Source organism: Podarcis pityusensis (assembly GCF_964106645.2).
Source record: "Podarcis pityusensis genome assembly, chromosome: 15".
Classification (NCBI taxonomy): domain Eukaryota; kingdom Metazoa; phylum Chordata; class Lepidosauria; order Squamata; family Lacertidae; genus Podarcis; species Podarcis pityusensis.
The window spans coordinates 43,492,746-43,508,241 of record NC_138040.1 but is presented as its reverse complement, the minus strand read 5'-3'; the positions used below and the strand labels follow the sequence as shown (position 1 = coordinate 43,508,241).

Below are 15,496 nucleotides of genomic sequence, written 5' to 3'. Positions count from 1 at the left end.
CCCCCCCCTTGCAAACATAGATTTAGGTTGCCATGCTAATGGTACCCTGCCAGTTACTTATTCCACATAAAGATGGGCTCTGCAGATAAGCACACACTCACGTAATTACATTACAGTAAGGACTTGCTATCAGCCTTCGTGCTAGGAATGGCCAGTTGGTAGCTTTCAGGCTTAATCTGCCTCCCAGTTGAGGCAATTATACGTCTCCTTGGAGGCCATACCAAATTTTAATCTGAGTACAGTGTAAAGTAGATGTGGGCAGGCTTGCAGGTTCTGCTTTGTTTTATAACTCTGACTCTGAGGTTCTCCATCCAAAGCCTGGTCCAAATGGCAGTTCAGGAGTGGAGCCAATTGTCTAATGCACCCCATGAGCTGTATTCTAGGATGACCTGAAAATTGAAGTATGAATTACATCTGGGTTAGTACAGTTCACCCTCATTTAAGCCTTTGTGCTGTTGATGCTGTTAATAACTGGGTCTCAGAAACACAGCCCACCACATAGTGTCCTGATTTTCCAGGGATAGTCCCAGAATTACTGAAGCCATCCTGGTTTCTAATTTGATCCCAAAATGTTCCACTTTTCCTTTTTCCTCCCCTTCATGTATTGGAGAACAATTAAAAGTGGTGGACAGATCAGACACCCCCCCCCTGTCCTTTTGGGAAACAGGAACTTTTGTCATGATTAAATGGAGTCCTGTTTATACTGAAAATAAAATATTTACACCAAATGAAAGAAACAGTGATGCTGGCATATACCTGTAGAACTTCCTATAATATTGAAGGAAAATGTAACCAATCCACTTTAAATTCTTTAATTGCAATGCTTCAGCAGCCAGCCATTTTTTAGGAAATGCATTGAGTGTTCATTCCTTTATTGTAAACTGAGCCTTACACTGTCTACTCAGAAGTAAGGCCCACTGTATTCAATGGAGCTTACTCCCAGGTATCTGGATAAAGACTGTGCAGCCTTACATTGCAATCCTAAACATTTCTACTCAGAACAAAGTCCCCAATGAGTTCAGTTACTCTCTGGTATGTTCCTGATCATTCTCACAGTTTCCATTCTTACTATTGCTATTACTATATCGCACCTTTTCCTGCCTTTTTCAAGGTGGCTTACAGTTAAAATTTTATTTCATTCCATTTATCTGTTTACAACAATTCTGTGAGGCAGGTTCCTTGCAGAGGTTGTCCTCAGCTCAAGGTGACAGATGTCAATGTGTATATGACGTTTAGGTGTGCGGGAGATCAGGTACAGAGAAGCTTCCTGGTGGAGAATGGAGTGTCCCTTTTTTCATTGGAGGGTGTGCTACCAGTAGATGCAGACTGAGCAAGTTAAAGGTTCCTGGCATCTCCAGGTTGGGCTGCAAAAGACTCTTCTCTGAATCCATGGAGAGTGGACAGTAGTGAACTAGATGGACCATTGGTCTGGTGTGATTTACCTGTATGACTGCTTACTATAACTCCTGCCCACCACTGGTGCAAAGCATGCCAACAGTTTGACTGTTGAGAAAATAAAAGCTATTTGCTAATTATGAGAAACTGAGAGATTCTATGCTTTAATGATACATCTTACTCTCTTCATTTTAAAGGTGAGGCATGTGAGATATCTATCTGCACATTCATACACCTTAATGACTGGGAAACTCATTGCTAGCTGGTGCCAACCTTATGGAGTCCTTGCAAGTAATTGTGGTTTTCTTTTTCATGGCAATAAATGCTTGGACTACTATCTGGAAAATATTCCCCCCACCCACTTCCCAAAGAATACAGACTATCCTTGAAGCACGCTTACCATAAATATGTGGTCCTGTGGACTGTGCCATATCCCGCCTATTTGTCATCCCCTTTGCTCTCTGTGTTCTGTCCTCATCCCCATCTCACTGCACTGCCTCCCCTCCCCTGCCTGATTTAATTCCCTTTAATGAATTCCAGATTCCAGCTACATCAAAGCCCCAGATGCATTCCTCTTGAGAGAATATAAAGGCAGCCGCTTCTCTCTGACTACCCCGCCAATTTCAGAGTCTGGGATTGGGGGCAGGGGAGGTATCCAACCGTGCCCCTTGTTTTGCGGCTGGAGCCAGCACCTCCTCTGATGGAGGTTAGTTGGGGGTAGTACAAGGCTGCTTTGATCCCTATATGGGAGGGCAGCTCTCTGTTCATCCTGGTGGGAGGGCAGCAGTATTAGGGTAGCTCTCATACTTGCCATCTGTGCCTCATTTGAAAGCCATATAGTGAACACCCTTTGTGGGAGAAGCAATCTGTGTGTGTGTGTGTGTGTGGGTGTGTTCATGGGAGGGGGTGCAAAGTAAGGCTACTCAAGGTTCAAATGGGGATGTGGTACACACACCAGACCAGAAATCTTAACACTTTTTGAAATCAGCACATACCAAAATAAAACTACCCCCTGGTTCCTCAGATTTGAGTAGAAACTGGTCACACATTTTCAGTGTTTTCCTTGATTAATTGTGCTTGCAACCTATGCTGGTCACACAATAAAAATTATACTGCTCCTTTAATCATAATAGCTAGGAACACAAATTTTTAGATGTCATTTTTTTAAAAGATATTATACTATGTGTTAAATTTCCATTTGTAATTTGAGTGCATTTTATAGATTAATATGTTAACCACTTAGAATGTTTTGCAGTAAGTATATGAACTTCTACAAGCTTAGGGTTAGAGACAGAATCTCATTCTTCAATGACCTTTGAACCCTGTGGATGCACTTTCTTCTGGATTCACTGCAAGACTGGAGGGGTCGCCTGCTCATAAGCCCTTGCGGGTGGTTGCTTTGAGTAGCACAGACGTCAAGGAAATTGCCAGCCCACTGACTATTTTATTCCCTATCAATCTTCTTCATCTCTTTTCCAGGTCTCAACCATTTTCTCCCAGTCAGACAAATGGTGAGAGTTCAGCAGAGCTGTTGTCCATACGGTTTCAGGTGAGCACCCCTCTGCTTCTGACACCAGGTCTCTAGATTGAAGTATACGGTGGGGCATCCTGAACCATGCATTTTATGTATGTATTTTTTGTCAGTAATTTACACCCCATATTTCTGTCAAAGTGACTAACAAAGATTTGAAAACATCAATAAATACAATTAAAAATATTAAAACAAGACAGAATATTAAAAAATACATCTGATAAAACTTTAGAAAATAGTACCTAGGGAATAAACCAGTGGGTTTTACTTTTACATAGAACTGTGCTGCATAACAATTCATTAAGAGAGCTAATGATTTAACAGGAATAAAATGGTTTTACTTGCCTTCCACAGAGCAAGAAAAGCTGAGGCAAAGTGGATCTCCCTCAGGGGGGCCTTTTTCTTTTCGTCTTCACATACAGAAAGGCAGCTGGGCACTGTTCCCTTGACCCATTAATACATATCTAACCTAAGTGTGGCCCTCTGCTACCTCTTACCTGGCCCTCAGAACTCTTCACAGGCCACACCTCCTGCCTGGGTTACACCTCTCACTGAACCTGTTCCATAACTGCCTCCAGTTTTTTGGCCTAGCAGGAATCTGTCCTTGGGCTCTTGAACTGGCCCCTTGCTTCCCTGATGGAGAGCTGCAGTTGTGGAAACTTGTTCGCTGGGCCACAGCTGGACTGTGTGCAAAGATACGAGTCTCCTCCACTGCCCCAGCTACCGCTGTCACGTGCCCCAACTAGGAATTCAGCCTTTGGTCTAAAAAAGAAGTCCCCCCCCCCACTGCATTGATATTGCCCCTCTTCTGCCATACTATAGAGATCAGGGCTGTGATATTCCTTTTCCCTAAAAGTTAGCATTACAAATAGGCACAAAGTGAAAACCACTGGACAACACAAATATTGATGGGTGTTATGTATTCCAACATTCCTTATACCTGGCTCATTTAATTCAAATCTTGGGATAATGTTTTTCTTTATTTGCCTGTGTATCATTTATGTAAGTTTTCCTCCTTCATCCGTATCAATAATCTTCCTTAGCCATCCTACAATTGACAGAACAGTGTCAGTTTTCCAGTGTCTCACTCAACCAATTTTCGCTGCTGTGATTATTTGCCAAACTAGATGTTTTCCTTTTGGCAGCAAGCCATCAAGCACTTTCAATCCACACATTTAAAGGATCTGTTAAAAAAATACCCCAATTCAACCATTTCACAGATAGCTTTCCAGTACTGCTTTTCTTTCAGATAATTCCAACGCAAATTGGAAAAAGCAGCCTGATATCTCCAGTATTTATATTATAAAATTCTATGCTATATCCTGTTAAGTTTGGTCAGAATGAAGGTGTAACTAGACATGCCTTTCCCAATGTGCTGACTGGGGCTGATGGCAGTTGGAGGGTGCCAGTTTGGGGAAGACACCTGTAGCAGATCCATGATTCGGATCTCTTATTGTTAACACACAGAGAGACATGTGCACATAGAAAGAGGCCAACATGAGACACGTACTCCAAAAAACACATACTGTAGGGTTTGAGTTGTGATCACGTATCTCTGCCAGGATATGAATATAGGTGATACATGGAAATGTATCATTACATCTCAGTTTGTTGAGAATGTCAGCTCTTCAACAAACTTTCAGGTGCTTATGGGTCATTCACGGGTACAGGCCTCTGCTTGCCTTTGTTGCTGAATTTCTGTTTCCATGAAAGCCGAGGCTTAAAAGCTTTATGTTGAGGGCTTCTGCCCCTGGGCATCCATCTCTCTCCACCTACATTTTTGACATACAGTCTTTTTCTCAGGTCCTTTGTAGTTTTCACTCTGATTGGCAGCGGCACCCTGTGAAAGGCCCTTCTCTGACAGTAGTCTTCTCCTGCACTACTTCAGCTGCTGCCATGGGATGAAAGTTTATCAAAAATAAGACCAAGACTCTTGCAGCATATTACCCTGTTGCTGAGATGTCTACTCTGGCTGCCAATTTGTTACTTGAGTGTAGCTGCACCCATTTTCCAAAACTCTCTGCCAGTTAATGCTGGGTGTGTACCTTTCATCTATTATTATTATTAGTATTATTATTAATATTAACATTAACATTATTTTTTATACCACATAGTGCCAAATAGACATTAGGTGACACTCACTTAAAACCTTTTGGCACCAACTAAAATCTATTTTGTTTATGTAAGCCAATGCAGACATGTAATTTTATTACGTACATTGGTTTTTTAAGTGTTCATTTTAGCTATGCGCTTATAAATTGTATGTGTATTTTCCAAAGTTTGCTTTTAAAGTCTGGTTTTATTATTGTTTTCTTTTTTCTTACTGTTTCTTGTAAACCACTTAGAGATTTTTGTTAAGCATTATATAAATCTTGTTTTAAAACAACTCGATAACCTGAGGAAACGGCCCTGGGATCCTTAACGGGATGGGCAGGCTCCCTAGTGGTGCCGAGTCACTGAGCCCTAGCCGTTCCCACAAACTTCTGATAACCTGAGAAAGGAAGCAGTTCCATGGGCAGGCTCTGACAGGTGATTGCTGCTCTGCCAGCATTGTCCTGCCTCAGTAATCACATTGATGGTCCTTCCCACAGAATTGCTCCCTTTCAAACTTTCCTAACCCTGCATGGGAACAAAACTGGGCTGAGCCAAGACTCGTGTTATTATTAAAGCAGGTAGAGGAAAACTTCCTTGTGCATTAACTTTTGAGATACCATCAAAGAGTAGTTAGTGTTGATTATTATGGGCTATAGGTGGTGTCACTTAGATTTCCTTTACACACAGAAGGTCCCAGGTTCAACACCAGCATCTCCAGGTAGGGTTGGGAATGTCCCCTGCCTAAAACTCTGGAGAGCTGTTGCATTTAGTGTAGACAATTAGGAGCTAGATGGACCAATGATCTGACTTGGTCTGATGATCTGAGCTAGATGGACCAGTGATAAAGCAGATTTATGTGTCTCTATGCAGCCTATCAGAGATGCAGGTGGCGCCGTGGGTTAAACCACAGAACCTAGGACTTGCCGATCAGAAGGTCGGCGGTTCGAATCCCCACGACAGGGTGAGCTCCCGTTGCTTGGTCCCTGCTCCTGCCAACCTAGCAGTTCGAAAGCACATCAAAGTGCAAGTAGATAAATAGGTACCACTCTGGCAGGAAAGTAAAGTAGATAAATAGGTACCACTCTGGCAAGTAGATAAATAGGTACCACTCTGGCAGGAAAGTAAACGGCGTTTCCGTTCTCTGCTCTGGTTCACCAGAAGCGGCTTAGTCATGCTGGCCACGTGACCTGGAAGCTGTACGCCGGCTCCCTTGGCCAGTAAAGTGAGATGAGCACCACAACCCCAGAGTCGGCCACGACTGGGCCTAATGGTCAGGGGTCCCTTTACCTTTACCTATGCAGCCTATCTGTCTTGACATGGTTTTTTATGGACTTCTCCTGTAGGATGTTGTAAGAACCAGAGACGATGGTCAGAACTCAGTGAGATCTTCCTACTCCAGCCCAGCCTCCATCAGTCCACGGCCCAGCAGTCCCTACTCTCCTTCATCTCCTGGATACCGAGCTGGTAGCCCATACAGTCCCCAGAAGCCTGACCTACCCAGTGAGGACAGAGGGGAATCCGTGGTGAACAGCCGCAGGTATATAATAATCCTGATCCATGTGACTCTGCCTTCTGTTTCCTGTAAGCAGCCAGATGCCTCCATGCTCTGTTTGTGGGTTTCTTCCTGGCAAGAGTCCTCCCCGCAAAACATTGGAATTTGAGGTCTACTGCATCAGTCCAATGGAATCTCCATGGCCAGTCATAGCAGCTGCAACCCCCTTTGGTTTAAAACACAGCTAGATCACTCTCTTTCTCCGTTTGAATTGAAGGGGGTGTTTGGGAAGATGCATCAAAACACAGTATTTCATAAGAAGCAACAGGATAGATACGGGAAAGGTATGGATTGTGACTAATGTCATCTGTATGCCACTTCCCGAACCAGCAGTGAAAGCACACTGGGTGAAGAGTAAACATGGATATGTACACAGCCTAAATCATTGCATCCCAGTGAATTCCAAAAGTTACTGATGCATTGTATAAAATATTTTCTTTTGTCTGACCTGAATTTACTTCCAATCAAACTTATTGGCTGATCCCCAATTCTAGTACGTGTGGGAGAGTCTAATCTTTGGACTCAGCTACATTAGGTTTTTTTTAAAAAGTGTTTTATATACATTATAACACTGTGGCACCAGATGGCGCAGTGGAGATTTCCCACTTTGAGATTTACAACGTGTTTTCCTAAAACACTTTTTCGATGTGTCTAGATCAGGCATAGACAAACTCAGCCCTCCAGATGTTTTGGGACTACAACTCCCATGATCCCTAGCTAATAGGACCAGTGGTCAGGGGTGGTGGGAGTTGTAGTCCCAAAACATCTGGAGGGCCAAGTTTGCCTATGCCTGGTCTTGATCCAGCGTCTCTCTTTTTCTCATTCGGGTATCATTTTATCAGCAACTCTCAGGTCCCCTTTGGACATCTTTAAATTAAAAGGCCCCAAATGCTTCATCCTTTCTTCTTGTAAAGATACGCTTTCCGCTTGCTCAATCTGGTTGCCCTTTCTTTATCTTCTTCCAGTTTTGTAATATCTTTTTTGAGATGTGGTGACCAGAAGTGTCCCAACAATATTCCAAATGCCCCATAGATTTTAACATTGTAATGTTGTTTTGTTTTGTTTTCAGTCTTCTTTCTAATATAGAATTTTCTTTGTCATTTTTGCTGTACATTGAGTTGATGGATTCACTGAGCTGTCCAGAATATCTTTTTCTCATTGGTCAGGGTGCATTCAGATCCCAGTGCACTCCATTATGGAGAGAGCCTTTTGGGGCTCTTGACAGTAGCTTGGGTTTTCTCCCTCCTAAAAGAACATCATGTTTCTCTCTCCCTCCCCCCCCCTCTCTGTGTGTGTGTGTGTGTGTGTGTGTGTGAACACTGTCAACAAAATTCTGGGTGGTGGGAGTTGTAGTCCAGCAAGATCTAGAGGGCCACTGATAATTATTTGTTACTTCTTCTCTGTAATGTGCAGATATTCACTGTAATATCTGTGTTCTCCTTTCAGCTTACATTCTCTGGAGAGCTCGTTGGGAATCTCTGATGAACCCTACGGGCAGCAGCATTCAAGCAGCAAGCAGGTAAAGATGCTTATGAGGCTCCTTGGAGCCCCGGGGATAATGCCTGTATAGGACCATCGATGTATCCATGCTGCTGTATGCTTGGGGATGAACCCTGCCCTGAAAGTGTGTTTTCTGGAGCCTGTTTCTGCTGCCCCCTTTAGGCCGTGTCCTCCTTAGCTTCTGGTTTTTATCTGCTTTGTTGCACGTGTTGCTGTGTGTTAGCAGCACACCTGGCTAGGGGTGTTTGCTTGTTTTTACCTGGTGTCTCCAAGCAACAGCTGGGAGCTGGGGAGGCAGAACCAGTTTGGGGAGGCAGTACCTGCATCTCGTGGACACAAGAGGCAGGGTGTTGGCAAGTGATGCAGCCTCACAAATGCTCTGCTTGCCCCTCCTTCCTCCTGGGATCTATTAAAGTGTCTATTCAGAGCAATCCCCCTGACTGCTTTTGCCAAAGGGACCTGCTTGTGCTTTGGGCGGGGGGGGGGGAGCTTGTGTTTTGTGGCAAACCCTCAGACCTGAGACGGCTTTGCAGTGGTGCCTGTAACACTGTTCAGCTGAGCATCTCCTGTAATGTCAGCAGCTCGTAGCTTTCAAGAATTTATATTGAGTTTTTACTTGCAACGACATCAGAGACAGTGAGAGAATGAGAGAGAGAGAGAGAGAGAGAGATTCACAGGATCCTCTTGCCATCTTCTAGCTCCATTTTGTTTAGGTACTGTATCTCTCAATTGCTTCTTTGAGAAGGAATTGTGAGCCTTCTCTCTATTGAACAAATTGACACTGAGATTCCTGCATTGCAGGGGGCTGGACTAGATGACCCCTGGGGTCCCTTCCAACTCTATAGTTCTGTGATTCTATTATTCTGTGACATGTGTTTCAGTTTTGTTTATAGTTGGGGTGAGAGCTGAAAAGGCCGCAGGTGTGGGATATGCACAGAGGATCCATGGCTTCTCATGGCACATTGAACATGAAAGAGAAAGAGAGAGCTTCCAGTGCAGACGGTGGCTAAACTCTACAGAATTTGCATAGTTCTGGTTTCTTGAAACAAGCCCATCATCATTTTAATCTTTATGATAGCATTGAGAACTTAACAATATGTGGGCAGTTCTTTGCTTTTTAAATGCTTACAAACCAGAGGGGCCGTGGTGATCAGGTTGTCTCTGGCTTCTTCAATAGGAACATTTTCCAGTACCCCCCCCCGCCCCCTGCAATGCACACACATGCCATCCTATCCTCCTCTCTGTCTATCTTACACAAATATTTTCTCTTCCTTGGACCCATGTTTTTGGTGAATCCTGAGAGAGAGATGGGGGTGGGGACAGTTCCAGATTGTGAAATGAAATGAAGCATGTAAATTAAGTTCATTGAAGCATGTCTGCCCTGTTTGCATAATTTAAATTGCAGAATTTTGCTTTTGGGCTGCACTGTCCTGAAGGTTTTAGGTGGGTGTCAAAAGCAAAGTCCCACTCCAGTCCACCACAACAGAACATTAAAAAACCACATACATTAAAATATAAAGCTCATCACCACTACCTTTGGCCAATTTAATCCTGATATTCACAGAATTAAGACCAGACAGGCTGGCCTTAACGTTTAATAGGGCTCAGGTTAAACTTAGTTGGTAATCATAGAGGATTTCATGCTAGCAAAGCCCTCCTCTGCACTCCTGCAATCCAAACCCATTAGTCATAGGTTGTTGTAAAGCAAAGTGAGAGTGAGCTGGTGTCACACGCCATTCTCTCTGTCTCCCCTGCCTGTGGCATGGGATTAATAATTCCAAGTTACCTGCAAGGTTGTTGTATGGATTACACCTAGTTAGTGCAGGTGAGACTCAAAAGTACTATACAAAGGTTGATTTGCCATTAATAATGATTACAGGATGCTTTCATGCTCCCTAGACATGCTACAGACGCCAAGACCTTTCTGGACCTGTCAAGTGAGCCTCCTATCCAGTTTCCCTGGGTGATCCTTCTGGAATGCCCCTGTCCTCCCTCTCTTCCTATGGTCTTTGTTGAGCCTCCTGATTCCTTGCCCATGTGTCCTGGCATCTCGCTCTCCTGTTGCTCTTGGGCTGGGTGCTGCTGTTTGTTTGCTTGCTTTGGCTCCAGGGGCTGGCCGCCCTCTGCTTTCTCTATGTTCTGGGCCTATTTTTCAAGCCCAAATTGGGAAGGGAGGTTGGCCCCAGAGCGCAGTGCTTGCCAGCTGGCACCTTGCTCACCCAGCCCCTCAACCCCTTGGCTTCTCTGTCATGTTTTTCTTTCCTTCTTTGCATTTATTTGCTTTAGCTCTTGGCCCCATTGGGTGGCCTCCTCCCTACCCAGCGGTTGCATCAGTGGTGGGGGCTGAGATTTGAGTGTTGGAGGGTGGTTAAATGAGGCTTAGGCCTCCTTGGTTTCCTCTTATCTTATTTTCCTTGGCCGTGCAGTTCTTCAGATCCAGAGAGCAGTAATTAACCTAAAAGTGTTGCATTTCCTACGTGAGCCCCAAATTAAGGAGGAACCGGCTGCAGGCTGTCAGTCTGTTTCTGTTCTTCCTGGTGTTCACAATTGGAAAGTTTGGGTGCAAAGAAAGATTTACTGGCAAGTGGGTGCATGTTTAGGCATGTGTCTTCTACAGGGCTGGCCCACCCAGGAGGTGAGCTGAGACGGCAGAATCCACAGGGGCAGCAGATCCTGTTGTAGATCTTTATTCCCCATCCCCCCCCCTTGTTCCTGCTATAGATGCTCACTCACCCATGCCATTTGTGGTCTGCCTCAGGGGTCAAATTGTCTTGGGCCAGCCCTAGTGTTCTGGCTTGGACAGATCAATGGACCATCCCTATGAAAAGAGCCAGAGTCTGTCTATAGTGAGCCCACGGGACTGGTTTGGTGCTTCCAGGAAGCTAATAAGCAGGGCACAAAGTCAGTAGCTGCCCACATTGTTGCTGCCCCAGCAACTCTCATACAGTGATAGACATTATGGAAAAGGGAGGTTTCATTTAACAATGATGTCTAATGCTATTGATGGGCCATTCTGCCCCAATGTTTGCCTAAGCTTCTTAGACTTGGCAATCAGTCTTTCTCTTGTTGGCCTGATCAGTAATGCTGTCTTCTGTAGAGTAACCTGCCCTGATGTCTGAAAAGGCATAGCAGTAAACCTCAGGTTCTGTTCCATCTCTGACATCAGTCTCCTAGCTCTAACCCCAGTCTTCCAGGCTCTACCAAAGCATGAGGGTTTGTGACTATTTTTTATCATTATTCAGAGTTGGCAACCTTAAATCTGTTTGGGGTGTGTGTGTTTGTGTTTGGTAGGTCTCCAAAGTTAGGCCAGTGGAGTCACTTAGCAAAGCTCCATGGAATGGTATGTAGGCCTAGGCTGGATCTTTGCATGGGTTTCATTATTCCTTGGAACTAACGGTGTCTCTGTGCGCTAGATGGGTGGGCACTCTGGAACCAAGGAACCAAGTCTTTGCTTGGAGGGCAAAAGAAGCGTGCTGAGGTCCAGCTGAAATCTCCTTTGAGCAGACTGGCACGGAAGGGGAAATCTCCCCTTTGTTGGGTAGGTGTGGTGTTATTGAGAATGGAGATCCTATGCAACACTGATTGCTGTGTTCCTATCAATTCCCTTGCACTCTGCTGCTTCCCAAAACATTTGCTTCTAGTTAGGAAGGCCTTTCTCCTTTCTTCCATCTCCAAGGCCTTTAAACAGGAGCAGATGCAGCGGGTAAGGAAATTCTATCATTTGGGCTAGCAGCAGTGCCGAGCTTTCCAAATATCAAGCTGCTTGGGGGGTGGGGAAAGATGGGTAGAAGTCACACAGCAGAAGAGAGGAACGGAAGAGCACCAGGACACTGGAAGGGTGGGATGTGTTTCTGCATGGTGCCTGTTGCTCTTACCTATCTATGTCCTGGTGACTTTCCCTGGATTGCTGGGTAAAGGCTTCCTTCCCTTCAGTGTGTTCTGCCCAAGCTTCTGCCTCACTTAGGGCCTGGGAGCACACAGACAACCTGTTCATTGAGCTTTCATCCTGATCTGCTTGCAAGAGATTGGACCCTTCTGATCTGCCCAGTGTGACCTAACCAGTCCATGACTAACCTCAAGAATTGCCTCAGAAACCTCATCAGTCTCGCTGCAATGGGATGGAAAGAGAGAGTTTGGTAACATTGCCGTTCACCTACTGGTGATACTGTGCTCTAAATCCCCGGAAGACCTCTCCCAGCAATTCAAGTGTTGCCACATAGGAGAAGAAGTTGTCTTGAGCCATCCAGGGAGACCTTGCACTCCAACTGGCAGAGGCCTCTCCCACCACCTGATGCTTTGAACTGGAGGCGCCCGGGACTTGGCTGCCTGCTTTCTGTACGCAAAGCACGTGGTCTTCCACTGCACTGTCCCACCAGCTCCTGCAGCCTGTGCCCTCGTGACAGGTGCATCTTGCCAAGAGCCTTGTGTTGGACTGGACCAGGGATCTACCAAACCATCATCATCATTTTATTTGTATGCCGCCTTTCCAAAGTCAAAACAATGCTCAAGGCGGCTTACAAAATAATTACCAACATAACAAAAGTCATAAACAATAAATAAAACACATCAAAAGGTACACAACCAAATGGAAAACATTTCCACATAAATCAAAAAATCCAAAACTAAAAATACAACATTAATATCAATAACAATTTAAAATGACATAGATAAAAAACAAAAGCAATGTTAAAAAAGGAGCCCTCTCTGTTGAGCAGCAGCAGCCCTTTATGGAAGCTGGCAGGGCAGGTGGAGAGAGGCAGGGGAGGGCCCTTCAGGCTCCCAGCAGGCAGTCCTGGGCCCTTGTTCAGCCTGAGGGCCACTTTCCCGTCTGCTGGTGATGGATGGGGCCTGGTGCAAAACAGGGCTGAGCAAGGAGCTCTGATTGCCCAGGGTGGGGCGGAAGGAGCTCAGTTCTGCTGGGCAAAAGTATCCCCAGGGAGCCAGAGATTTATGTTGAGGTGTTGCAGAGGCGCCAGGTGCCCCCAGTATTTCAGGGGCCTGGCGTGCATTGTGCATACATGACGTCACACAGTCTCCTGACCAGTGCAGTCTTCCCCAACATTGGGCTGGGCCCCCTCAACATTGCGGGGGGTGGACCCCCTTCAAACACATATTGAGGTGGCTGAAGACACCTCCGCCCCCTAGTGCTGGCATGCCTGGGGTGTTATAAAGACTGGCGGGTGGGTGGGAGTCATGTTTTCAGCACCTAGTTGCCACAGTCGGTGTAAAGGGGGCGCAGCAAAGAGCCCTGAGTCAGGTTTCCACCCTTCTCTTTCCCCACTGGCCCCTTCGCTTCTGTGCCCCCTTCTTCCCCTTCATCTGTTCTGCTTCTTCCCAATTAGCAGCTGGAAAGTGTCTTTTGAAGGTGTGGGGCTCCCTCTTGTGGTTGGTGCATGCCCTGAAATAGAGAGGCGTGAAGGTTGTGGAAAGGATTTTTGGACAACACATCACTCTGTTGGGCGGTTGAATGTGTCCACCCAAAGGCTTTAGACATTGATTGTTTTAGCTCAAGGATGAGTTATGGCCACAAGAATGTGCAAACTTCTTCTTCTGCCCCCTCCCCACACCCTTGCCAGAAATGAGTTCAATGTAGGGTTAACCTGTTTAACTTTAGCCCTATTCAAGTCTGTGTACAACTCTCCCGCTGTATCCTCAGAACAAGCTTATAATGACTCCTTGCCCTGCTGTAATGCAAAGTGCATCTTGCCATGGAGACCCTCCCAAGTTGCTTGTAGAGCTTCCTTACGATGAAGTATCATGTGGACGGTCCTTAAAAGCCATGAGAGGACACGGGAGGACTATTGCAACAATGAACGTTGTAGTCCTACTGTTCTGCTCTATCATTTCTGATTTCACAGAGCAGCTCCATTCTTTATGGTTTGCTACCTTCACAACAAGGTGCGACACCGTTGTTCCCATTCCACTGGTGATCTGAGGCTGAGACAGGGATTTGGCAAGAGAGTGAAAGGCATCTGTTGCCAAGATGGACATGGGGCTCAGCTTCCCAGACATAAGACAAAGTCTCATCTGCTGGATCAGTTTGGCTCCAAAGTGGAGGTGCAATGTACCGTATCTCATGAGACTGTACAATTTGAACTTTGCATGATTCCCATGATTCACCTATCCCTATGGCTAGCAAAACTTTTTTTTTTTTACAAAATATCCCAATAGAAGCAAATGCACATAGTTAAAAGAATCCAGCTTTTCTTCAGTTCAGGTAGCAATGTATTAATTACCTTTTGTTTTTAACACTTACCTTTGACTGTGACCTCCTTCCAGTATTATATGGCAGAGGAGTAGAACATATATTCTGGGTGGGCAATCTGCTGCCAGCAGTGTGTATTTTGGTCTGCAAGCATGTTTTTCTGGGATAGATTCACAATGGGGAATTGTAGTGGTGGTGATGGACAAAAACTTTCAGGATCTTGTTCCGACACGTGTGTGTAAGAGGGAGGGTGAGAGTTTGTTGGGCACTGAGTGTGCTGCAATTCCATGGAGGCAGATTGTGATATTAGGTTCACAGTTAACCTTCAAGAAAATCTCGGCTTGTTTGTGTGCCCACCGCTGTGCTAGCATTTTATTTATGTATTGTGTTTATATCCCCTCTTTCTTCTGAGGAGCTCAAGAGGGCACGTATTGCTCTCTCTCCCACCCCAGCTATATCTTCATAACTTCCCTTTTAAGTCTGTTGTGCTGAGAGTGTGTGTGTGTGTGTGTACTGGCCCAAGGTCACCCACTATGTTTCGTGGCTGAATGGGGATTTGAATCTGGGTCTACCCAGGCCTAGTCCAACTCTCTTAACTGGTACACCACACAGGCAAGTTTCTAGCCCAAAAACATGTTTGACAGGTTGGTGTTCATGCTCAACCTCAAAACCCTACAAAACCAGGAAGTTGGCTGAATTAGATTCCTGTGGTTAGGGGTGAAACTTCTTGTCTATGTCTTTCTATCTCAGTTCTTCTCCCCCCCTCATTATTTTATCAAATTTGTGTCATTTACACAGTTTTCCCTCATGCTGAATTTGGATTGTTTGGCTGCACTCACCCCTGGTTGTGTATACTCCTCTTATTTTGGCAATATGGGTTGTGTAGCAACTGCTTATTTTTATGGGGCCAAGTCCTATAATGTGTGATGGTCAATTAATCTCTTCCTGAGGCTGAGAGGCTCCTTGGGCCACTCCTTTCCTACAGAATGCATTTACACCCAGCCCCATCTCTTTCTGCAGCAGCTACAGGAGCAAAGGAGCAGCAGCCGCTCTGGTGGATCTCCAGTTACAGTTCTGCTTCCATTAAATGGATCTCCATCCCCTGGAGCATATTCACCCCGCAGCCCATGGGAGATCAGGAAGGACCAGGACAGGAACTCCTCTTCCTACCAGCGCCGTTACAGGTAATCTGTCTATCTTACCTGCTGTTGCCTAGTGG

The 15,496-nt window shown here is 45.3% G+C and overlaps 2 protein-coding genes across 4 annotated transcripts in view; one reads left to right on the top strand and one right to left on the bottom strand.

The window, feature by feature from the left end:
• Positions 1–15,496, bottom strand: part of LOC308464205 (uncharacterized protein) — a gene marked incomplete at its 3' end in the record, with an annotated part of 365,536 nt that overhangs the window by 199,535 nt on the left and 150,505 nt on the right. The gene's annotated exons all lie outside the window — the stretch shown is intronic.
• Positions 1–15,496, top strand: part of PDLIM2 (PDZ and LIM domain 2) — a 53,210-nt gene that overhangs the window by 28,095 nt on the left and 9,619 nt on the right. For 2 of the 3 annotated variants that reach the window (XM_080982563.1, XM_080982564.1), the window contains exons 4-7: positions 2,875–2,944; positions 6,364–6,557; positions 8,019–8,091; positions 15,298–15,461. In XM_080982563.1, the coding sequence (XP_080838689.1) occupies positions 2,875–2,944; positions 6,364–6,557; positions 8,019–8,091; positions 15,298–15,461 (501 nt within the window). The remainder of the gene's footprint in view (positions 1–2,874; positions 2,945–6,363; positions 6,558–8,018; positions 8,092–15,297; positions 15,462–15,496) is intronic. The other variant, XM_080982565.1, reaches the window with a different exon arrangement.